General features: G+C 32.7%; 1 protein-coding gene across 5 annotated transcripts in view; it reads right to left on the bottom strand.

Moving 5' to 3' along the window:
• Positions 1–21,781, bottom strand: part of FAM135A (family with sequence similarity 135, member A) — a 79,262-nt gene that overhangs the window by 5,499 nt on the left and 51,982 nt on the right. For 3 of the 5 annotated variants that reach the window (XM_004673606.1, XM_012724224.1, XM_012724230.1), the window contains 8 exons: positions 19,793–19,866; positions 18,340–18,494; positions 15,790–18,130; positions 14,252–14,412; positions 12,006–12,097; positions 11,453–11,550; positions 9,480–9,631; positions 7,111–7,221 (listed from right to left, as the gene is read on the bottom strand). In XM_004673606.1, the coding sequence (XP_004673663.1) occupies positions 7,111–7,221; positions 9,480–9,631; positions 11,453–11,550; positions 12,006–12,097; positions 14,252–14,412; positions 15,790–18,130; positions 18,340–18,494; positions 19,793–19,866 (3,184 nt within the window). The remainder of the gene's footprint in view (positions 1–7,110; positions 7,222–9,479; positions 9,632–11,452; positions 11,551–12,005; positions 12,098–14,251; positions 14,413–15,789; positions 18,131–18,339; positions 18,495–19,792; positions 19,867–21,781) is intronic. The other 2 variants (XM_012724236.1, XM_012724239.1) reach the window with 1 other exon arrangement.

Genomic DNA, 21,781 nt, shown 5'->3' with positions numbered 1-21,781 from the left:
TCCGGGGCAGGCGGGGATCGAACTCATGCGGAAGTGGCTTAAGCTTCTTAGTGCAGTGCTTTAACCCGCTGTGCCACCAGGGAGGGCCCTAGCTGAAATTTTTTTTAAAAAAAGATTTATGCATACAGAAATGGGGTACAGGCCAGAGGTACAGGGGTGGCCAGAGGGTTCACCAGAGACAAAGTGGGGAGCAGAACAGGCAGATCGGTTAAGTACACGGCTGAGGGCAGGAGCGAGCGGGTCAGGAGAGGTCTGCCTCACCATGTGGATCACCTCTGGGTGGGCGGGTTCGAACTCATGTTGAAGAGGCTTTAGCTTCTTAGTGCTGTGCTTTAACCTGCTGCACCAGAGGGAGAGCCCAAACTAGTTAAAAATTTTAGTTTTATTTATGCATACGGAACTGGGGTACAGGCCAGAGGTATTGGTGCGGGGGAGGTCAGAAAATTCACCAGAGACAGTGAGGAGCAGAACAGGCAGACTGACGAAATACACCGCTGAGGGAATCAGCAGGCTGGCGATGAGAAGTCTGCCACACTATGTGGATCACCTCCGGGGCAGGGATCGAACTCGCACTGAAGCAGCTGCAACCAGCTTACAGTGGTGTGTCCTAACCCTTTGTGCCGCCAGGGAGGGCCCTAAACTAAGTAAATTTATGGCTTCTGACCATGGGACTTTAATTCTCTCATATAAATACTAACACCATGTTCCTGACCTCTTTAGTACACAATAACATTCGAATTTTATTATTGGGCTCAGACTAGTAAAAGAAAATGTGATTATTAAATATGATAGAAATCAATAATGGTATAATGTCACTACATTAGAATTGGAATGTGCAGTGCACTGAAGTTGTTCTAGAACAGACCAGAGTAAAATTTTGATACTTTTGCCCAGTCACCAGTGAAATTCAGATTTTTAGAGGTAAATCAATCATAGAGACTATTATAGATCCAGAATATAAGATGTCTTTGTAGAAGTTGTCCCTACTCCCTGGAACTTAAGAATCCTAATTATGAAGAGTGTGGACCTACACACGGCCAGATGACTCTATGACAAATAAAAAGTCTTCCTTTTTTCAGATGAGAATATACAACTTTGTGGAAATTTGAATATATAAAATTCAAGAGCTATACTGAGATAAAACAATTTCTGTAAAAGGATCTAAATCCACTGTGTAAACATTTAAATTAATTTTAGAAAAATATTAAGAAAAATTGAGTTTTTCCCTTTAATCATATTTGATAAGACAAATTTCATTCCACTCTTGGCATCATTTAACACCTATGTCTTTATCAGCATTACCAATATTTTGGCAATCATCTAGTTCCTAGTATAGAGGTTTTCACACCGATATTACCTTAACCCCTAGGGGTAATTTAGGACTCTCCATGGTGTGGATGGGCACTGATAGCTTTAAAAAATTGATTTCAGATCTCAACGTCTGCATGAACATTTTTCTTAAAATAATTTGTCCTTCTTCTGCTTTACAATAGAAAGATACTTTCCCAGTCTACTTATGATCTTCTTAGGGTGTATGGCCATGAGTTATAAAGGTCTCAGAGAATCTGAGCAAAATTTTAAGTAAAATCTAAATTTTTTTCTATCAAAATCTAAGTTTGATTTGACTGATTGAGATAAAAAGTGACATTGTCAATTAGATTTTGTGGCTCATATTTTCCATAAACTGAAGGAGCTAAATCTATAACTCAAGTAGAGCATGTTGTCTATGTATTTTCAGGAAAATATAATTATAGGAAGTATATGCTACCTGATATACCAGAATGTCCTTTGCAACTATTTAAAATTACAGGAAATAATTTCAGTTTCATCATAAATTTATAAAAGGGGCTACAAAACTGACAGTGTACTGTTCTATAGTACATCATCTTCATATACCATGTGTTTTAGGTACTATGCTTTTTGAATCTAAATACAATGTTATTACTGACATTTTATCCCAAGCTGCATAAAATCAGCCATGTAATGACATAACTATTTTTAATTTATCTGAAAGCTGTGTATTTGTGTTCTCCATAAAGGGTTACCATATTACATAACTGCAGGGGCACCATCCACATGACCACTTCTTGGAGCTTGGCATTGCAGTCTGTGACAGCTTTACCTAACAGAAGTTCAGGTTTATATTTTCCTAAGTGACTCTTTTTCCTCAGACTGCCAGCCAATATCTTCTATCACCTCTTCAATTTTACCTTATGATCTTGCTTCCTGAAATAGGAAGAATCTGATGAGAGAGCCTCCTTGGTGGCCTACAGGTTAAGTCTCAGCAATATCACCACTATGGCCTGAGTTTGATCCCAGGCAAAGGAGATAACTTGGCAACAGACCTCTCCTGACTCACCAGCTGCTCCTCTTAGCAGCACATTTCAGTAAATCCACCTGCTGCTTGCTCTATTCCCCACTCTATCTCTAGTGGATACTCTCACCACCCACATCTCTGGCCTACACCCCAGTTCTATGCAAATAATAATAATAAAAAGAATCTGATGAGAACTCCCACATACTATCACTTTAACAATCTACGAAACCTGTACCTTTATGTTCTGCCTTTGCTCTTGCTCCTACTATGAAGTTATTCATGCTCCCACTTCAAGATAGCCTTTCACTTGTATGCACAATTCTAATCCCTCTGTTTACTTAAGGACATGGGATCTAGTAGTCTCATCTCTCTATTGCATCAATTTTTTTTTATAGAGTGTTTTTGCAAAACACTCTATTAATCTCCCATCTTAAAAAAAAAGCAATCAATCAATGAACATATTCTTGGACTTTATACTCCTCTGCAATTACCAGTCTATTTTTGGTATGTCTTATTTCTATACTTTGTAAGAATAATAGCCATTCTGTTAAAATTTATTTGGGATATATTCATCAAAGTAATTGCTCTTGAATAAATTCTGATGTACTTCCATAGATAAATTACACTCAGGTTGAGGATCACTGTTTCAGAATGAGATCCTTGAGGGAAGCATCTGTATCTCCTCAGGTTCAGGTAGCTCATGAAATAGATCTATGCAAATTCAATGAAGATTTGATGAGGGGACTTTGAAGGTACTCTCTAACTCAAATTCCATGATAATGAAATTAAAAAAAAAATCCAAGATCAGATACTACTATAAACATACAGTGTTTTCATATTTCTAAATTGACTCCTGAGATAGTACTCTTATTTTAAGAATGCATTTTAGATTTAGAAATCCAACTGTTTCAATAATAGTTATTCAACAAGTATATTCTAATGCTGTGTTTTTGCCTGGTAGGTTTGCATTATGTATTAGCCAAGAATAAAGTCGGTTTGTATTTTGTACTAGCCAAGACTCAAGTAAGTCTGTATTTTGGATTAGCCAAGAATTAAGTTAGCTAAATGTACTATGACTCTTTTTGAAATTTTGGTTTCAACTCCTATTTAGCAGTATTGACTGAGAGCAGAAACTCAAAATGAAACATGGTTGGCCCCAAATTGCAAAGTTGGTGGGAATTATGGAAATACTTAATCTGAATTAAAGTCTAGTTAATCAAATTGTCTAAAGTCTTTATTTCAGGAACCTTATAATCTAGGTTCATCTCTGCACCTACATTGATTCTACCTTTACAAAGACAACAGAGTTTATTGATCTTTGGGTTAGTATTTCACTCAGTCCCTGAAGTGGCTTCATACTCAACCAATAAACTCATACTTGGTTATGAAGGATAATACTTGATTAATTTTAGCAAAACGTTATCTGTATCTTGGGAAACAAGATTCCTCATTTATGAGATAGTTTAACTATAAAAGTGTCTGAACATCTTATATACATTTCAGAATTATCAAGAAAAAAAGATTAAAGTAAGCCCTCAATATTTCCCTGAACTGTATAGTAATTTGGTTTATATTTGAACATTATAATGGCAACTTTTACTTTCATTATTTTGGCCTTCCTGTTACTTTTGCCTTGCATATTTTTTTCTGAAATTTTAATGAGTTTTGAGTAACTCATTTTGACACACTTTCTGTTAATTTTTGGAACTGACTATAGCAGTAGTTCTAAAACGGTGGATTTAGACTCTTAAGGACATTTATCAGTTTCTGGGGGCAGCTTTTGTTGTGATAAACATGGGGTGGAAGATGGAAGGGTGAGGAAGAGTGAGTATGCATTTAGTGGCTGGTGTTCAAGGATGCTACTAACCTCCGACCACAAAGAATTATCCAGTCCAGTATATCAGTAATGTCAGAGATGAGAAAATCCTGTGGTTTTTAAAGTGACATGTTCTAAGTAATATTAAACTATTCTTATATTTTTTCATTTATTTTAAATACATTTGAATTTCCTTTGTAAATATTGATACTAATTCCTTTGTACACTTTTAGAAACAAAATGCATGTTATTTACATATCAAGTGATACCTATTATTAACAGCTCTGTAATCGGCTAAAAGACTATCTTGTACCATAGTAGCACAGCAGGAATCTTCTTTAATTGCTGTATTTTATTTGTCAGAATTCAATAGCTAGTCAAGAGATTTTAAGCAGATGTTTTTAGAAAGATCTTAAAATAGGAGTATTTTGTTTTTGAAATGTCAACAATGAAGAGAGTTTTATTTGGCTATTTTTGAGCTCTCATCATGGAATGCATGAAAAACATAAACCCATGATACTTCTATGTAATCTTGACAACTTCCCCAATGCCATTACCTAATTTACATGTATATTTCATCTTCTACACTGTTTCATCTTTCTTTCCCTTGCTATTCAATGATGAGATGTTAGTTTGCCATAATTACACTGTATAAATTATTTAGAGGTTTAAACAACAATCTGTAGAATACTATAGGCTCTTTGGTCAAAAGTAGTTATAAACATAAAAGGTTTAATTATAATGCCTTAATAAAGAAAATAAGTTTCCTCTTAACAGTAGTATTTACATAGCTCTTTACCACTTCTATTGTGTTCATAAAACAACAAAGATATATCACACATTTAATAAATATATGATTTTTACAAAAAAGATATCCTTTCTCAATTGTTTCAGAAATCACACATATCATTTTAGGTTTTTAAATGCTTCTTTAATTTTAAAATAATGAATAGTTTTTAATTAAGGAAAGTGAATGACCAAAGATACATTGCAGAGAAAAAGATTGTTTTAAAAGGAAGACCCACAGAGAAAGTTTTACTTAAATAAAAAAAAAAAAAAAGGAAGTGCGCAAAAAGCTGCATTTTGTTTTAGACGGCTAATGTTAGGCTTTCCCATTGAAAAGAAAATTTAGAAAACCGGCAGTAACAGGAGAAGGGCATCCCAAAGTTGGTAGTTTTAGCAGAGTACAATACAGAGAAATTATCACTAGGCTTTTAATAGTTTAGAATACCTGAGAATAGCAGCATTTCTGTTAAATAAATATTGCTGCTTGCTTCCCTGGTTTATTTTCTTATGCTTCTGATCTGAACCTACATACACATATTCATACTTTGTAAATAAAATGATTATGTGTACATATACAATGATATGTTAATTGGCTAGCAATGATCACTCATTTTCTAACAATTCTCTAGAAGCCAGAAAAAAAGGTGTGTGTGCAGGAAGAACAGTTCAAGAGAGACTAGCTCCAATCTGTGACAATGTAATTTAAAAATAATGAATTTACTAATTATTGATATTTAAAGTCACAATTAGAAATCACTTCTAGGTTTTGAAACACACATTAATGGTTTAACATGACATAATTAATTCTGTATACACCTGGTTAGTAGTTCTATGCCCTGAGGCAAGTCACTCAAACCTATCTATGTATAGTATTTTCATTTGCAAAATGGGGGCAATAATATTCCTACTTTATAAAGTTAAATAAACTAACATGCATAATGTGTTTAGATGATACCTGGAAAATATTAAGTGCCCTATGTGTGTTAATTACTATGATTTACTCCTATACTTAATACTATGACTAATGCATTCGTATAATTATTGGAAGTCTTGTTTCATATTATTTTTCTGGTAAAATTATTAATTCAGTTCAGGCATATATTAATAAATACTTGGTCACAAACAGACATCTTGAAACAAAAAAATTTTAACAAGTCAGTTCAATATCTTTTATAGCTATTAACACTGACAATGGATGAGCTTCCTTTTTTTACATTCTGTTAAATCTCCTAAAATAAATTCATGATGTTAATGGGAAAGCAAATGTTACAATGTACACTACTAGTAATATTTTTGGTCAGATTCCTCTTTATTTAGAACTGTTTTTATCATTTACCATTTATCTAGTTTGTATTTTCAGAATGCTAATCATTAACATGTATTACCTCATTTAATCCTTTAATAAACTTGTAAGGAAGATACTATTATTCCCATTTTGGCAATTAAGAAACTGAAGCTGGGCCCTCCCTGGTGGCGCTGCGGTTTAAAGCACAGCACTAAGAAGCTAAAGTCACTTCCGCATGAGTTCGATTCCCACCTGCCCCGGAGGAGATCCACATGGCGTGGCAGACCTCTCCCGACCCACCCATTCCTCCCCTCAGCAGTGTACTTCGTCGATCTGCCTGTTCTGCTCCCCGCTGTCTCTGGTGAATCCTTTCACCCTCCACATCTTTGGCCTGTACCCCAGTTCTGTATGAATAAATAAATAAATCTTAAAAAAAAAAAAAAAAGAAACTGAAGCTTAGAGTATGTATTTCAGTTAGAACTAATATCTATGTGTGCCTGCAAAGTTTCACTATTAAACAATGTTAGGTTGGTACAACACAGAGTAGGTAATAAATGAAAACCTTGTAAGCAAGAGGTTTAACTAATTCTTTGGTCAAGTGTAAAAAATCTACTCACAACTACTAATAACCATAAGCTTAATAGTACAAGTATCTGTTCTGATAGTGGAGGCCACATATTATGGAGTTTTCATAGTCAATTTTATAGTAATATTTAGTTTTATTTTTGAATGTTGCTATTTTTCTAATTAAATTTTATACACTGTTGGCTTTTATAAACCCTTTAGACTTTAACATAGCTCCTAATCTATCAGCAGCAGTGTACATGTTGATAAATTGTATGATAAAGGTTGATTTTTAAAAAGGTCTTCATGTAAGTATTTTCAAAACTGTTACTATATACTTACCTGCTTTATTACTAAGCTTGTATAAGAAAGTTTGGCGAGGGTCAGAATGATCTCGACATGTCAGTTGCAAAAGAGAACCTGATTTTTTCCATTTCTGCATAAACCAGAGACCTAGACATTTGTAAATTATAAATGAGTATAACCAGCAACATATAATATACACCAAAGTTATTAATTTTAAAATACATTTCATTTCAAAACATGAAATCCCAAATTAGCATATTGTTGGTTAAAAAATGTATTTGTAAAATATTTCTACTTTCTGTAAAAAAAAAAAAGCATACTCATATACATATCAGGTAACTGTGGTTTAAAAGTGGTTCAAGGACGGGCATCTATCTCATTTATTTCTATACCTTGCATTTCTATTGTGCAATAATGAAGTAGATAATAGTCTACGCAGAACAAATTTGGGGAAATTGAATTTTTAGATATATTTGTATATATCTAAGTATAAGTACAAGTATATATTTGTATATTTCAGAGTAAAAGAAGGAGAGATGGGAAAAGTTCAGAGTAGTAGATCCAGATGCCTAACCAACTAAATCTTTAGTCTATGGATCATTACAGTTATGGTAGACTAACTGTAAAAGGACCAACTCTTATATTGAACAATTGGTTAATGTCCTCTAGGAATAGCAGAATATAATCTGTTTTGTATTTAATAGCATTTCTTTATATTATCAGTTATACATAATTCAGTGCATCTTCCCTTTAATTAAGTTAAACCTCAGTCACTCTGGAACTGGTGTTCAAGATTATAAAACAATCATGTCCACTTTTGCTTTTTTTTTTTTCACTTTTGCTTTTAATGTTACAAAGGAGAACAGGGAAAAGGAAAAAATCTTTTATAATTGGCTAAATCTGATAAATAAATCTATTTGTGGATATGTTTAATGAAAGAAATTAAAATTTTGTATTATTTATGGATTTAAAAAAGATTTATTTATTAATACAGAACTGGGGTACAGGCCAGAGGTGTAGGGGAGGTGAGAAGGTTCACCAGAGACAGAGCGGGGAACAGAACGGGCAGACTGACAAAGTATAATGCTGAAGGAAGCAACAGGTAGGCCAGGAGAGATCTGCTGCGCCATATGGTTCACCTCCAGGGCGAGTGTGGATCGAACTCATGCTGAAGTGGCTTTAGCTTCTTAGTGCTATGCTTTAACCTGCTGCGCCACCAGGAGGGCCTATTTTTGGATTTTATTTTTCTCTTGCTCTTTTGTGAAATCTAGAACTGGCTTAATTTGAAATACCACTATTTCAAATAGAATACTAAAGAAAATGGTATGGCTTGTCAATGAAATAAAAGGAAAATGGAAATGTGTTTCAAAAGTTCAATGAAAAGAGACAATAGAAAATTATAGTTCATTCTCATCATGGAAATCAGTTGGCTGAATTATAACAGCCTCTAAGGGCTTCCTTGGTGGCACAAGGTGTTATGTTTCAGTACTGTGAAGCTACTCACAGCCACAAAAGCAGGAATTCTATCCCAGGACATGGAGCTGACACACATGACACAGTCACCTCTCTTTTCTTGCTGCCCTTATTAGCCGGTAGTAGATCTACCGGCTTCCCACTCTGTCTCTGGTGAATCATCTCAACCCTCTCATCCCTCATACCTCTGGGCCTACACCCCAGATCTTGTATGCATTAAAAAACAACAACAACAAAAACTTTTAAAAAAAGCCACCAATAAAGTATAAGGAAAAAGCAAAAATCAAATCAGTATCATATCTTCTTTAAAGTATTTGTATTAATCAAAAGTGAAATTTTAACTTTCATGTTAAACTTTTTTCCTTGAAGTTGGATTTATTAATAAAAGTGATAATTCACTATTTGCAAAAAGCCTGACTTGCAGTTTCTTTAAAACTTTTTATAATCTTCTTATTTAGAAAAATCTTCTGAATTGAGTATCACTATAAAACTTAGAATAATTTTAATTTCTCTAAAAATTTTAGAATTTCTTTTCTCATTATAGCCCTCTATTGTTATTAAACCAAAATCAAAGTTAACATTCTATATAAAATATTTCATAACTTTATATTAAATGCAATTATCTATTTACTAGGTACTTAATTTGTGGGATGAGAGAATTACTTGTTTATAAGATAAACATGTACTGAAAATATTTATAATGCTTAACAAAAAAAAAGAAACACTGCTATTGTGACTTTTGACAAATATCATCTGCACTATGAGAATATTAATTTTATAAAGGGATTTTTATCAGCTTATTTCACATGCATGACATGTGAAATTCCCAGTATGTGGCAAGTTGGTTCTGAAATTACACCAGAAATAAATTTATATTTAATATATCCCCCCATCACCTGTATTTTTTTATACTGAACAATTAAACTTTTTACCTGTATTAACAAGAGCACTGCTATTGTAGAGTGTACCAAGGTGAGGTCCAGAAAGAGATAGAAAGGTATGAAGTTTGCTGAGGTAATATTTAAACCTTGGCCTTGTAAGCACTGAACGGATTATTAAATTGCCCAATGAATGTCCAATAAAGCTTTAAGAGAAAGAAAAAAGAAAGACATTTCCTTCACAGTATTAATTTTAAAAATAAAGATAAAGCAATATCACTGTACACAGGTTTAAATTACTAAGGATTTGAAAATTTGTATGTCTTAAAATTTGCTTTGATACTCTGACATGACATAACTTACATTTGGAAGTAAAAAAAACTCAATAATGTAGAAAATTCCAATTATAAAATTTAAATATTTATAAAAACAAGATGTCACTTATTACAACATTTTTTATACCTATAGTTTGTAATTGCTTAGAAATAAATGCATTTTAAAAGCAGTAGCACACTGACTAGATACTAAATTTGTCCTCTTAAGCATATACATCAAATATTTACTTACTAGGTAATGATTTAAAGCAAAATAATGCAATTGTACCTATAAAGGATGACTTTGGAGAAATGATATACCTACTTATCTTATTTTTTGGTCTACTTTCCAAAGTGGGAGAGTTCTTTGATTATTACATTTAAGGCACAAGTAAAATACTTGCATTTTCTTACTCCAGCATTATACCAAAAGAACAAGTAATATTTATAAAGCATTTTACCTTTAGTAACAAAAAGTTTACATCAAGAGTCTTATTGCTTACCACTAATATACAAAAGATGGTAGATGAACCTCTGGGAAAAATTAACAATGAAAAAAGAGTGCTTGAAAGCTCTCTTAACAATAGCTTACAGGTAGAACTAGTGAGAAGACTAGACAAACTCCCCCTCCAAGCTGAAATTCCTAAATCTGTGGGGTTAGAGCTATAAGAGCACCTAACAGTATTCAATCAACCAGATCAGTTTTTTGGATAATGGTTGATTACAGCTGGCAATCTAATCAAAGAGTAGAAATACTTTTGTAGATGAAAGAGAAAACAGAATATATAATTTTCTTACAATAAAATAAAAAATGAGTAAAGGTAATATAAGACCTTTATAGAAAATTTAGTAAACAGTATTTAAAATTCTATAGAAAAAATTAGAAGAAAACAATCTCTCTTCTTCCTTTACATGCATCATTTCCTATATTTTATTAGAAATCTGTTTTTAAAAAAATGATGTCATATAAAAATTTATTCTTAGTTCCATACTTCAAACTGGAAATAAATTCCACAAAAGCCTATGGTATACAGCTCTTCTTTTACCATAATGGGATATGAAGGTAATCAGTTTATCTTGTTTTTTGAGGTAGGAAGATTAGACTCCACTATTCTTTTATTCCTACTGGCCTAGAAGAAACAAACCCTTTTCTTTTAGCCATGTCTATCCACATAGCTAATTAAATAATGAGACTCTTACTGGTTTAATAACCATTTCTTGCTCATGGAACAATGACTAACAAAGTATAGTCATGAAACTTTTAAAGTATTTCTGTTGGCTCATTTTTGTGTATACATACAAATACAAACACATCAATAACCATTTCCTATAACCCTTTTTATCAGCTTTATTGCATAAAATTCACATACCATACAATTTAAAGTCATTAGTTTTTAGTGTGTTCAGAGTTGTACAACCCTCTCAAAAAGCAACCCTGTAGCCTTTAGCTATCTAACCCATCTCCTCCAGCCCCAAATGATCACTAATCTACTTCTGCCTGTATAGATCTGTCAGTTCTGGACAATTCACATAAATGGAATCATGCAATGTATGGTCCGTCTCTAAAATCTTTAATTTTTTTCTTTAATTTAGTTCATTTGAGTTGTGGTCTCCTTTGTTTCAAATAGTGTAACAACAGTGTAGCACAAATTCTGTTTAACTTTTCTATAATTGATAAATGTGAAAATAAATTTATAACATTATAGAAGTTACCTTATTTTTGAGACTGTTAGACTATATATCTGAATATACTGTATTATTTCATCCAGAAGGCGATCAGTCATACTATCAAAATCAGCAAAAGTATCATTCTAAACAAAAAGCAAAAGACATACTGAATATGTACAATCATAAGAAAAACTGTTTAAAAACATTTTTTACTTTTGGTATTGAAAATATGTTTAAGACCAGGGCTTTTTAGGAAGTTAATGATTGAGTTCACTATACCACTACGAGTACAAAGTGAATTTCTAGGGAAAAAGGTTCACTGGTCTTCAAATATTTGCTTCACTAATTGTTTAGACCACGGTCAGCATTTAATATAAATTTATAGTGGTTTAGTTAGTGAAATTACAATGATGTGAAATTCTACAAATTTTGCACATATGAAAAGTTGGTGAATCAAACTGTACATCATTTCTATTTCATTTGGATATGTACTAGTGTTAAGTTACTATTTCTAAAGGCATTTTGTAGTAAGCCAATATTTTCATAGTAACTTGTACAAAAATTCAGTTTTTCCACTGAAAACACCACCATACTGTACCTGATTTCTCTCAGACATAAGAAAATCAATCCGTCCTCCAGGCAGTCCAAGTTCAATGTAAGTTTTTACTAATCGGAGATCTGCACTGTTGCCTAGAAAATGAAAACGTACATCTAAAGAATGAGATAAAGTCAAAAGTAAAAAAAAAAATCTTTATGCATATTTACAGTTCCTGAGGGCATGTATATGGCCTCTGCCAACTGTGAATAGAATAGTTCTGAATTTTTATTTCAAAGTTAATTTCCATTAGTCAGACAATATTTTCCAAGAGTTTGTTTCTTAGGCAGTTTTAATCACATTGAGCTTTTACTTTCCCACCTAATGGTGTAATCTTATAAGTGCTAGCATTTCTTTGGTAACTTCTGACTAAAGCAGCTGTGAATAAATGAAGTACTCCTAACATTACCAGTCTAGATTATTCAACAAACCTTAAAAACATTTTAGATTCCCGTAGTGCCTGGATTTGAAAAATATAAATGAAAATCTTTTAAAATAATCTGTTTGTTTTGAGCTATTAACTTAAAAGATAACAATATAGAAATATTTTCTATATAGATATGTGCACATATAAAATTATCTTTAAAAATTTTAATGATTTTTTAAGAAGTTTAATGGTTGATTAATCCCTCTGATTTAGCGAAATATAAACATGTCATGATCAAGTGTTGAATTTTTACTTCTAATATTTACATCTTTCAGACATTTTATGCACTTATAAAGATAAGATAACTTTTATTTTTGATTTTAAAAGGAACACCTCTAGATTTCCACTAACTGGAAAGAGATGTTTTATCACATTAGTGAACCAGAGAAGTAATAGTTAGGCTTAAAGTCTGATGGTTAGTTATCATAACTGGGAACGGATATTAAATTTTTTCAATTACTTTTTACTTGATTAATTGATATAGTGTATTTTATTAATACATTTCTTCATATTTAACTTTACATTCTGGGAAATAAGTCCTATTTATTACAGTGACCTTAATACATGAAATCTGTTCATTAAAGGTTCTTTTTTGACATACAACTGCTTATCTATTTATTTTATGCAATATTGCTAGAATTTTTTTTAAAGATTTATTTATTTATTTATATGGTATTGGGGTACAGGCGAGAGATGTGGAGGGTAAGAGGATTCACCAGAGACAGAGGGGGGCGCAGAACAAGCAGATAGATGAAGTACACTGCTGAGGGGAGCAGTGGGTGGGTCAGGAGAGGTTTGCTTTGCCATGTGGATCTCTTCCGGGGCAGGTGGGGATCGAACTCATGCAGAAGTGGCTTTAGCTTCTCAGTGCTGTGTTTTAACCCGCTGCGCCACCAGGGAGGGCCAATATTGCTAGAATTTTTATTAAACATTTATTTCACATTGGTCTACTGGTTATTGGATGAGGCTGTGATATCTTTTTTCAGATTTGGCAACAAGTCTAGGGTAACTTCAAGGAATAAAATGGGGTACATGCCATCTGTTATTTTTATTATTCTGGAATAGATTATATAACTCTAGGATAATATGCTTCTTGAAATTTTCAAAGAATATGCTGTAATTTTACTGAACTAAAGCATACTTCTTGGGGGTTAATTTTTGAAAATATTATTTGTGTAAGAGATAAGTACTAGAAATATTTTACTTCCTGATGGGCAGGGTGCTTTTTTTTTTTTTTTTAAAGAAATTCATGTGCCATAAAAATCTACCAATCTGTTTTTACATAGTCACATGACAATACAGTAACACTTTGCTAATCTGGCGATACTTAGCATCTTCTAACATAATTCTTAATTTAGAAAGTATGTTGAAAACCAAAAAAGCTGTTAGAAAATCACAGCACTCCAAGCAGGTATTTAGAATTTAAGTTACATCCAAATTAATTAGTACAGTAGTAATTACTAGGTATTGATTTTTCTAATCTATGAGGTTTAAAACATCAAGCTAAAGGAAGACAAGATGATTGCCATACATGACAGCTGGTAACCAACAATCAAAGAGAAGGCAGCAAAGGGCTAGTTAAAACTAAAACAATGACGGCACATGATTTTAGTTCCATGGAAAATTTACTTAAAAGTGAATCTAATATTTCACTTAACAACAACAACAAAAACTACATTTTTCTTTTATATTTAAGATTCAATTAATTAAAGCAATTTAAAACTTTTTTAGTTCAAAGATTAAATAAAACTAAAAGAGATTCATTAGGACAAGAAAAACATATTGAGAGTTGCCATGGGTCACACCAGAAGATGTCACATACCATCTAAACCATGTACACAAACAATGAGATGTACTCCATCTTCAGAACCATCCTCTTCTTCCATGCTAAAATAAGGGACTGAGGATGCCAGCAGAGGTACATCACTATACATGAACCCAGGGAGTTTAAGCTGCTTCAATTCTTCTTTTGCCTGAAGGAAGCTGAAGCAAAATATTACAAGATACTCTTTACTAAATACTATATTCAGTTTTTAAAACCAAAAAGACAGTGCTGAATTTAGAGAACTGCAGAAAAAGGAATGCAGAAGTATTTGAATATAAAATTATAAAAAAATGAGATCACCTGAATGATTTAGAAATCAGAGTAATTTCCTTTTCTATTTTTAGTACATACTCTGATCAGATACAATGAAAAATTTAAATGTGAAAGCTCAAAAAATTCCCTTAAACTTTAAATCATCCAAGAAAATCTGAGGAGTTACATATCTACAAAATTATACATTGCAGAGAAAAGCTAAAAACTATAAAGATGACAATCTGATTCTCCTATACTTAAATCTTACCTTCTTTCCTCCTTTAAAACTTATATAAAAGTAAAGCAAAGAGTTGTTCCATAAAATAAATATGGTGAGAATGGTATTTACAGTATTTAGCTGATTAGGTTATTTGTCTCTATCTCTAAAAATAGCAAAAAGGGCAGACCAAGATGGGTACGTGAGCATGTATAACTGATGGAATGCAGTCATTTGAAATCAATTTGGGGTTGTTAAAATCAAAAACTATTTTTAATGTATTACTTGAAGTGCTATAAGAAAAACTCAAAGAAGCTGATAAACACTAAACTGAGCAGGATACAGGTAAAGACATATAGATTATTGTTTTCATTAATGACTACAAAATAGTGTGAGAGATCCAGAAGATGGAGTTATTTCAGTTTTCCAGTAAATTACAATTTTTTAATAGGCCATTATCACCTCACTAAAATCTTTATATATGTATAAATCAGAAAAATCAGGGCACTTAAAAAAAATCTACTCTAGAAACACCTAGATCTAGAAACACCTGGATCTTTTACTCCTGGTATTACAATTCTGGAGAACACAGAATATTTTGAAAACTTGTGCTATGCAAGTAAATCTATGCCATCTTCAAATTTTTCCATGAAATTTTAATTTTAGAACCACTGACTTAGGTAGCTAAAGTAATTTGGGTCTGGTAGCTTTAAGAAATTACTAGTAACTGATTATTCTTATCTAGTACTGTCAATATTCACTAGATATACTTTTAAACCTAGCTTTTTTCTGGGAATAAGTGGGGGAGAAATGAGGTATTAATTAAAAAAAGGGGGGGGTTAGCCTCATTTATATCAGACTTCTAAGATACAACTATCACTGTAAAATTTTTGTCAAGTATGTTTAGTTTACAGAACAGGATAATCATATGGGGAAGAAGAGGTTTGTCCAAGTTCATTTTTCCATTCAAAGTAGCATTTTTTTTTTGTATTATAAAAACCATCAAACATAAAATATATGTTCTAAATATATTTAGTAGCACATGCTATTATGCCCCATTACTTACGCTTGTATTTGAGGCTTTGGTGAATTTTCATACCAGGAAATTGATGAAGTAAAGTTGTAAGAAGTGCTGCTTGGCTGCTTTGTAATGGCATCAAATTTACTTTTAGAATACTTAACACTATGAGGAGACTCTCGTGGTGCAGATGGAAAGGACAGACAACCAGAAGTACACACAGTAGGCATATTTATACCATCCCTCAGATATTCACTGCTTATTTTTTCAGATTTTATAAGTCTTTCTTCTTCTAGTGCATCTCTATTTGTATAATGAGCATTTACTCTTCCATCCAAAGCTGAATAATCTGTTTCTTCATAATACCCATTTTGAATCATTTGTTGATCCTGCTCTTCCTCCTCATCCTCTTTACCCTGATCCTGCTGAAGACTGCTAATTTCTTTTTCAGAATTCTCCTTCTGAGGGCTAACTGAATTGCTGTAGCTAGTAGCACATGTGTCAGAAACATGCATACTTCTTTGAGAGCCAAAATAATTTTCCACAAGTCCTTGTTTAACCATATCAGGACTGGCTGAAAAAGGGTCACTTGTACCCAGATGAATTTCACTTTTAACTGTAGGAACTTCTGAATGTATTTGTTTGAGATTTAATGCATCACTACTTTTTCTGTTCACAGTTCTATCTTCACTCACTTCTGTGTCAATGGAAATGGATCCTGAAACACAAGAAGTGTCTAAACAAACCAGCTTTGAATTTAATGTAAATGCTGTCCCTGCAGAGTTACTAGATTTATCAGGGTTCTGTGAGCTTTTACACATAGTATCCAAGTTAGGTTTGGAGCTGCAACTACTTTTCACAGCACTGGAAGTATCTTCATCTGAAAAAACAAATTGCAAAGGGTCTTTAGTGCTTGAATTTAAGGAATGTATTGCTATAGTTTCATTGTCCAAATGCCCTGAAAACACAACACTCTGCTGTTGTTGCATAGTAATACTTGACTTTTCACTATGGTCACGTTTTGGCAAGTCAATTGTTCCTAGATTTAAAACAGTTTTGTTATCATGTAGGTGGCATTCAGGCACAACAGATTTCTTAGAATTCTCATCAGGAGACAGTTCATCATCGGAAGGTAGAGAGTTTATGGATGTCAAAGATGACTGTATTTCACTTAAAGCACTTGTACTCTCAGTACAATGACTTCCGAATGAAAATTTTACATTATAATCAGGTTTCATCAAAAGCTGAGGAAATATTTTTTCATTATTGTATGGAGTTTGCCCTTGCACAGTTTCAAATACTACATCAGGGTTTGGATGTGTTGCAAAAGAACTTGGTTCACTTTCAACACCTGAATCTGAAAATCTAGATGAGGCATATGTGGCATTATCTGGTAATTTAATTGTTTCTCCACTTGCTATAATATGACATTCTTTTGTAGAAGAAGCAGGTAGATTACTTCTTAACTTAGCTAATGATTCGCCAATAGACAGACATTTAACTTCTTGAAAAGCTTCCTTTTCAAGTGTTATATCTATAGATTTAGATTTACCATTAGATTCTAAGGACTCAAAGTCAGGTAGCTGTACATTATCCACAAATATGTCATCTTGTTGAAGATCTGTCCAAGGTCCTACTTTAACAGTTATTTTCTCTCCACTGAAAGGATCTTTATTACAGGATTTTACTACTGAAGATGGGGTTGTTTGATGATCCTGGCAATCATCTGATGAGCTTCTGGATGTCACATTGTGTTCCACTTGTGTAATTTCATTATCATCCTGGGAGATATCAAGTTTACCTGAAATGGACAAATTTGCACAAAGATTTAGGCTGCCACGGTTCAAAGGATCAAACAGGTCTGGAAGCATATTTTCAATATCTGGAGATTTTTGTTCAGTTTTCTCTGTATTAGTTGGCAAATAGCTAGCTTCCTTTTGACTTGTCTGTCTGATGTAGGTCTTTAGGTCAAAGTGATATCCACATACTGTGGGATCCAGACCTTCCTTCTGACTATGTGAAGGATTGCCTTCAAAGCATTTAGAGAGATCATTGGATGCTGTACTTTTTAAACATTTGTAGCCTACCAAAACCACAGAATCCTTAGAGTTCTGTTTTATTATTTTTTTTGTGTTTTCAGGTTTCATTGTTTTCATGAGTTTAGTAACCTTAACTTTGGATTTATTTGATTCTTCATTCTTTCCTTTTAGAGACTTTGTTAGCTGTTTTTCACCTTCTGTAAACCAAAAATTGGAGGCACCAGCAGGTTTGACTTTCAACTCTGGGCTAGAAAGTCCAACTATAGAGCTTTCTTCAGTCTCATATTTATCCATTTTATTGGACTCTGATCTCTGAAGATTCTGATATCCCATCCAGGGTGCATCTAAGTCTTTTATCCAAAGAAAAAAAGATTCAGATTTAAAACAAGATGCAAAAACTCAATTAAGACTACTTTTTCTGACTATAACTTTCTAACAGCTTCAAAAAATAAAGATTAGAGGGGAAGCAAGAGCCCCACATTAGGGAATGATTTTATGCATATTAGAATATACCAAAAATGACACAAATAGTTTAATATTTTAGTTAGGTAATACTTACCTTCAATAACTGAATCTAAATACCTATCTTCAAAGATAATAGGTAATGAATTGAGATCTCCATCTAATTCACTACATTCAATAGGAAGGGGTGGAAGAGAACTGCAGAAGGAAGTATTTTTGATAGCGGTGCACATCTGTAGATGACTCTGAGCACTGAAAAATATTTCTAAAGTCAGACTGTAATTTCAAAAAATTATACCCAAGTCCACTTAATCAATTCTACCGGTTCCTTTTCCCTTTATCATTTCTATCCTCTTCCCTTATGATATAACCTTTTATGGAAGACCTTTTATGGTCAGAGAAAAACTGGTGCCCAGTCAACTATTGCTTCATAAAATTATGGCTTTGGTGCTAAATTATTTAATTTATATTACAGTCTTTTTTTTTTCAAAACAAATTTTTACACTTAATTTGAGCTTTTTAATTTGTTGAGAATAACATTATAGGAGAAATACCAAAACCTCAAATGCTTAATAATAATTCGACAGTGTTGGGAAAAATGTGTTCTGTTGTTACTGCTACATTTAACATATGCTGATAAATAAAATGAACAGCTATTTAAAACAAGGTAACAAGGTACATGATTTTCCACATAAATAATTTTGAAACAAATCTTAGGAAAAATCAAACAAGTCACACTAAACAGGATGGCATAAAAACTTCATTAACCAACTTCAACAATCAACATTTTACCCCTCTTGCTTTATCTTTACTTCCATTCACTAGTTAACTCCATGCTATTATTATTTATAGTTTTTGTTGGAGGTATAGTTCACAGGCACTGAAATACACAAATCTTAGCTGAATGATTTTCACAAATGTGCATATGATACAAAAAATTTCCACCTACTCATGTTTTTGCATTCAAAGTTCAAGCCCAACTCAACCTGAAGACAACTACTATTCTGACTTTTTCCACTTTAGTTCTGCCTGTTTCAGAATTTCACATGAACACAAACACATCTAAATTCTTTTGTTCAAAATATTATTCTTTTGTTCTCAAAATATTATTTAAAGCTAAAGAAAATCAGTCCTAAATACATTAAATAGGAAAGTAGAAGGCATCTATTTTGGATATTTTAACTACAAATCATTTATATAACAGAAGGTAATTCTACTCAGAATCACCTTCTGTGAAAATTCATAACATATAATGATAAATGTAAGAGGTTTTGACTTGTAATAATAAAAGTTGAATAAGATTGTCAAAAGGAAGCTTAAAGGAATACATAAAAACAGCAATGTTACTACAAATCTGATATAAGGAAGGGAGGTAAAAGTGCAAATATTTTTCTTTATGTACTGTGGGGCTTTCACTATGTAATCCATAAAATTAAACAACTTGATTTAACAGGAGATGTCTTCATTTCTTCTATTGTAAATGCTTTATATTCTGTCACTCAAAAATTCTTAGATAAAATCATCGTGAATTTTAGCTTTATGTTACTCACTGAAGTTCCTGGTATGCAATGGCAGCTTCTCTTGGATGTTCAAAACAAAAGAATGCCTCAGAAAATCTGCGTACCTGAGAAATTCCAAAAAGGTATTATAAATAACAAGATACATTTTAAAAGTCAATCACCATAATAGGGAAAGAAATCCTCTCCATTAGACCTTTCAAAACCATCACTATAAGAATTAATCCCCTTTTATCCATCCTCAGTTTTGTTAAAGCACTCTTATTTTGGCACTGCATTAAACTAATAAAAATCTAGTTAGAAACCTAGGTTTACATTATTAATCTACCATATATCCTCCAGCAGAGATTCTATTTGTCTTATTCATCAACATATCACCAATGCCAAGATCTTGCCCAGTATAAGGAAAACATGACCAAATCAGCTAGCACTTCTACCATGCCATGTGACAGGCATCCAAATATATATCAGTTGAAGTGCCTGACTGGATACACTTTGAATTTTTGAATTTCTAAAAAATTATACCTAGTATCTGTTTTACATATGGAGTTATAGGAAAGAACAAAGAAGATAAGATACGTGACAGTAATTTGTCATCTGGAAAATGTATATAAATAGAAGCTATTAAAATTCCCATTATTAACATTCACCATATTTTTTCCTTATAATATCTGTGTTATGTGAATTGTTTTCCTTCCTAAGTACAATGCTCTCTAGAGTAGGAGCTGTTTTTTGATTTTTGTTATCACCCAATGTATATCTTAGAATGTTAGAGAAGCCAAGTACTTGGCAAAAACTAATCAAACACTTGATTATTTCTTCTATCATATTTTATCATACTTGACCTACTAATTTCAAGTTTTGCAAGGTAAGGTTTTCTGAGATATCGGAGCAATAAGAAGCATTAGTACTATGCCTTGTTTTGGAGGGCACATGGAGGAGAGAAATTGTGTTACATGTAAGGATCTTTTCTAAGAAGAAATATGATAAAGTTTTTTAGTCCAAAATGTACAATAAGTGGAGATAGATGTATTTTACTTGTCATCAACTGACCAGTTACTGACCAGCTGAACTTCTGACATAGTAAACTTGTTTACCAGAACAAATGAAACCAATTTTCAGAAGAACAAGTCAATGAGGGTTGTGGGGAGGGGAAGGTATGAGAAGGACACAATTTATGCTGTTACTTACAAATACTGTCCGTCTTTTTTCAGCTCTCCAACAATAAAAGATGAGGAAAAATATCTACCTATCTAAAACCTATAATATTTTCTGTGGAGTTTATGAAGTGTGATGAAATACACCCTGAAGTCATTTGGATTCCTGCAGTTGAAGTTAGGTCTGCAAACTGGCCAGTTGTTTCCCTCTTTCCCTAACTCCTACAATAGCAACTACCATTTCTTGATAGCACTCTACTACCCAGCTCTATGATAAACACTTCATTTTTATTCTTTGACTTGTATCACACAAAAACTCTAAGTAGGTATCATTTTCACTGAATAAGAGACTGAAGAACAAAGTAAAATATTTGGCTGATAATATAGCTAGCAATTGATATGATGTTCAAATAATGATTTGAAAAATTCTTAAACGTTTGCTCCAAAACTTACCTCTTCTCTTCTACATTAAGATTCCTTGTTACTAGAAAGTCCTTCCTTTCCTCAGACCCATAAGAGGTTTTTCATCCCCAAATTCTCTTACTGTGATTTCTGAGTCATGGCAATGTATAATAAATGAGCCTACTGACTGTACTGAGTAGCCATAACTAAGGCATGACTGCCACCTAATGGCTGTATAACTTAATTTTGGGTAAAAGGCATAATAGAAAAACAAATTCACAATTTCAAACTGAGGATATAAGTATGATGTTACGCTTTATTATACATATGTGTGTACATGTTTGTAAAACAAGTTTTGTGCATATAACCTAATTTAAAAAATGTATTTTGCAATATCAACTATTTAAAATTTAGTGGGCCCTCCCTGGCGGCGCAGGGGGTTAAAGCACTGCACTGAGAAGCT

This window comes from Condylura cristata, unplaced genomic scaffold (assembly GCF_000260355.1).
Source record: "Condylura cristata isolate star-nosed mole 26May11 unplaced genomic scaffold, ConCri1.0 scaffold00001, whole genome shotgun sequence".
NCBI lineage: Eukaryota > Metazoa > Chordata > Mammalia > Eulipotyphla > Talpidae > Condylura > Condylura cristata.
The sequence above is the reverse complement of the archived record's forward strand: the minus strand, read 5'-3'. Positions and strand labels throughout refer to the sequence as shown.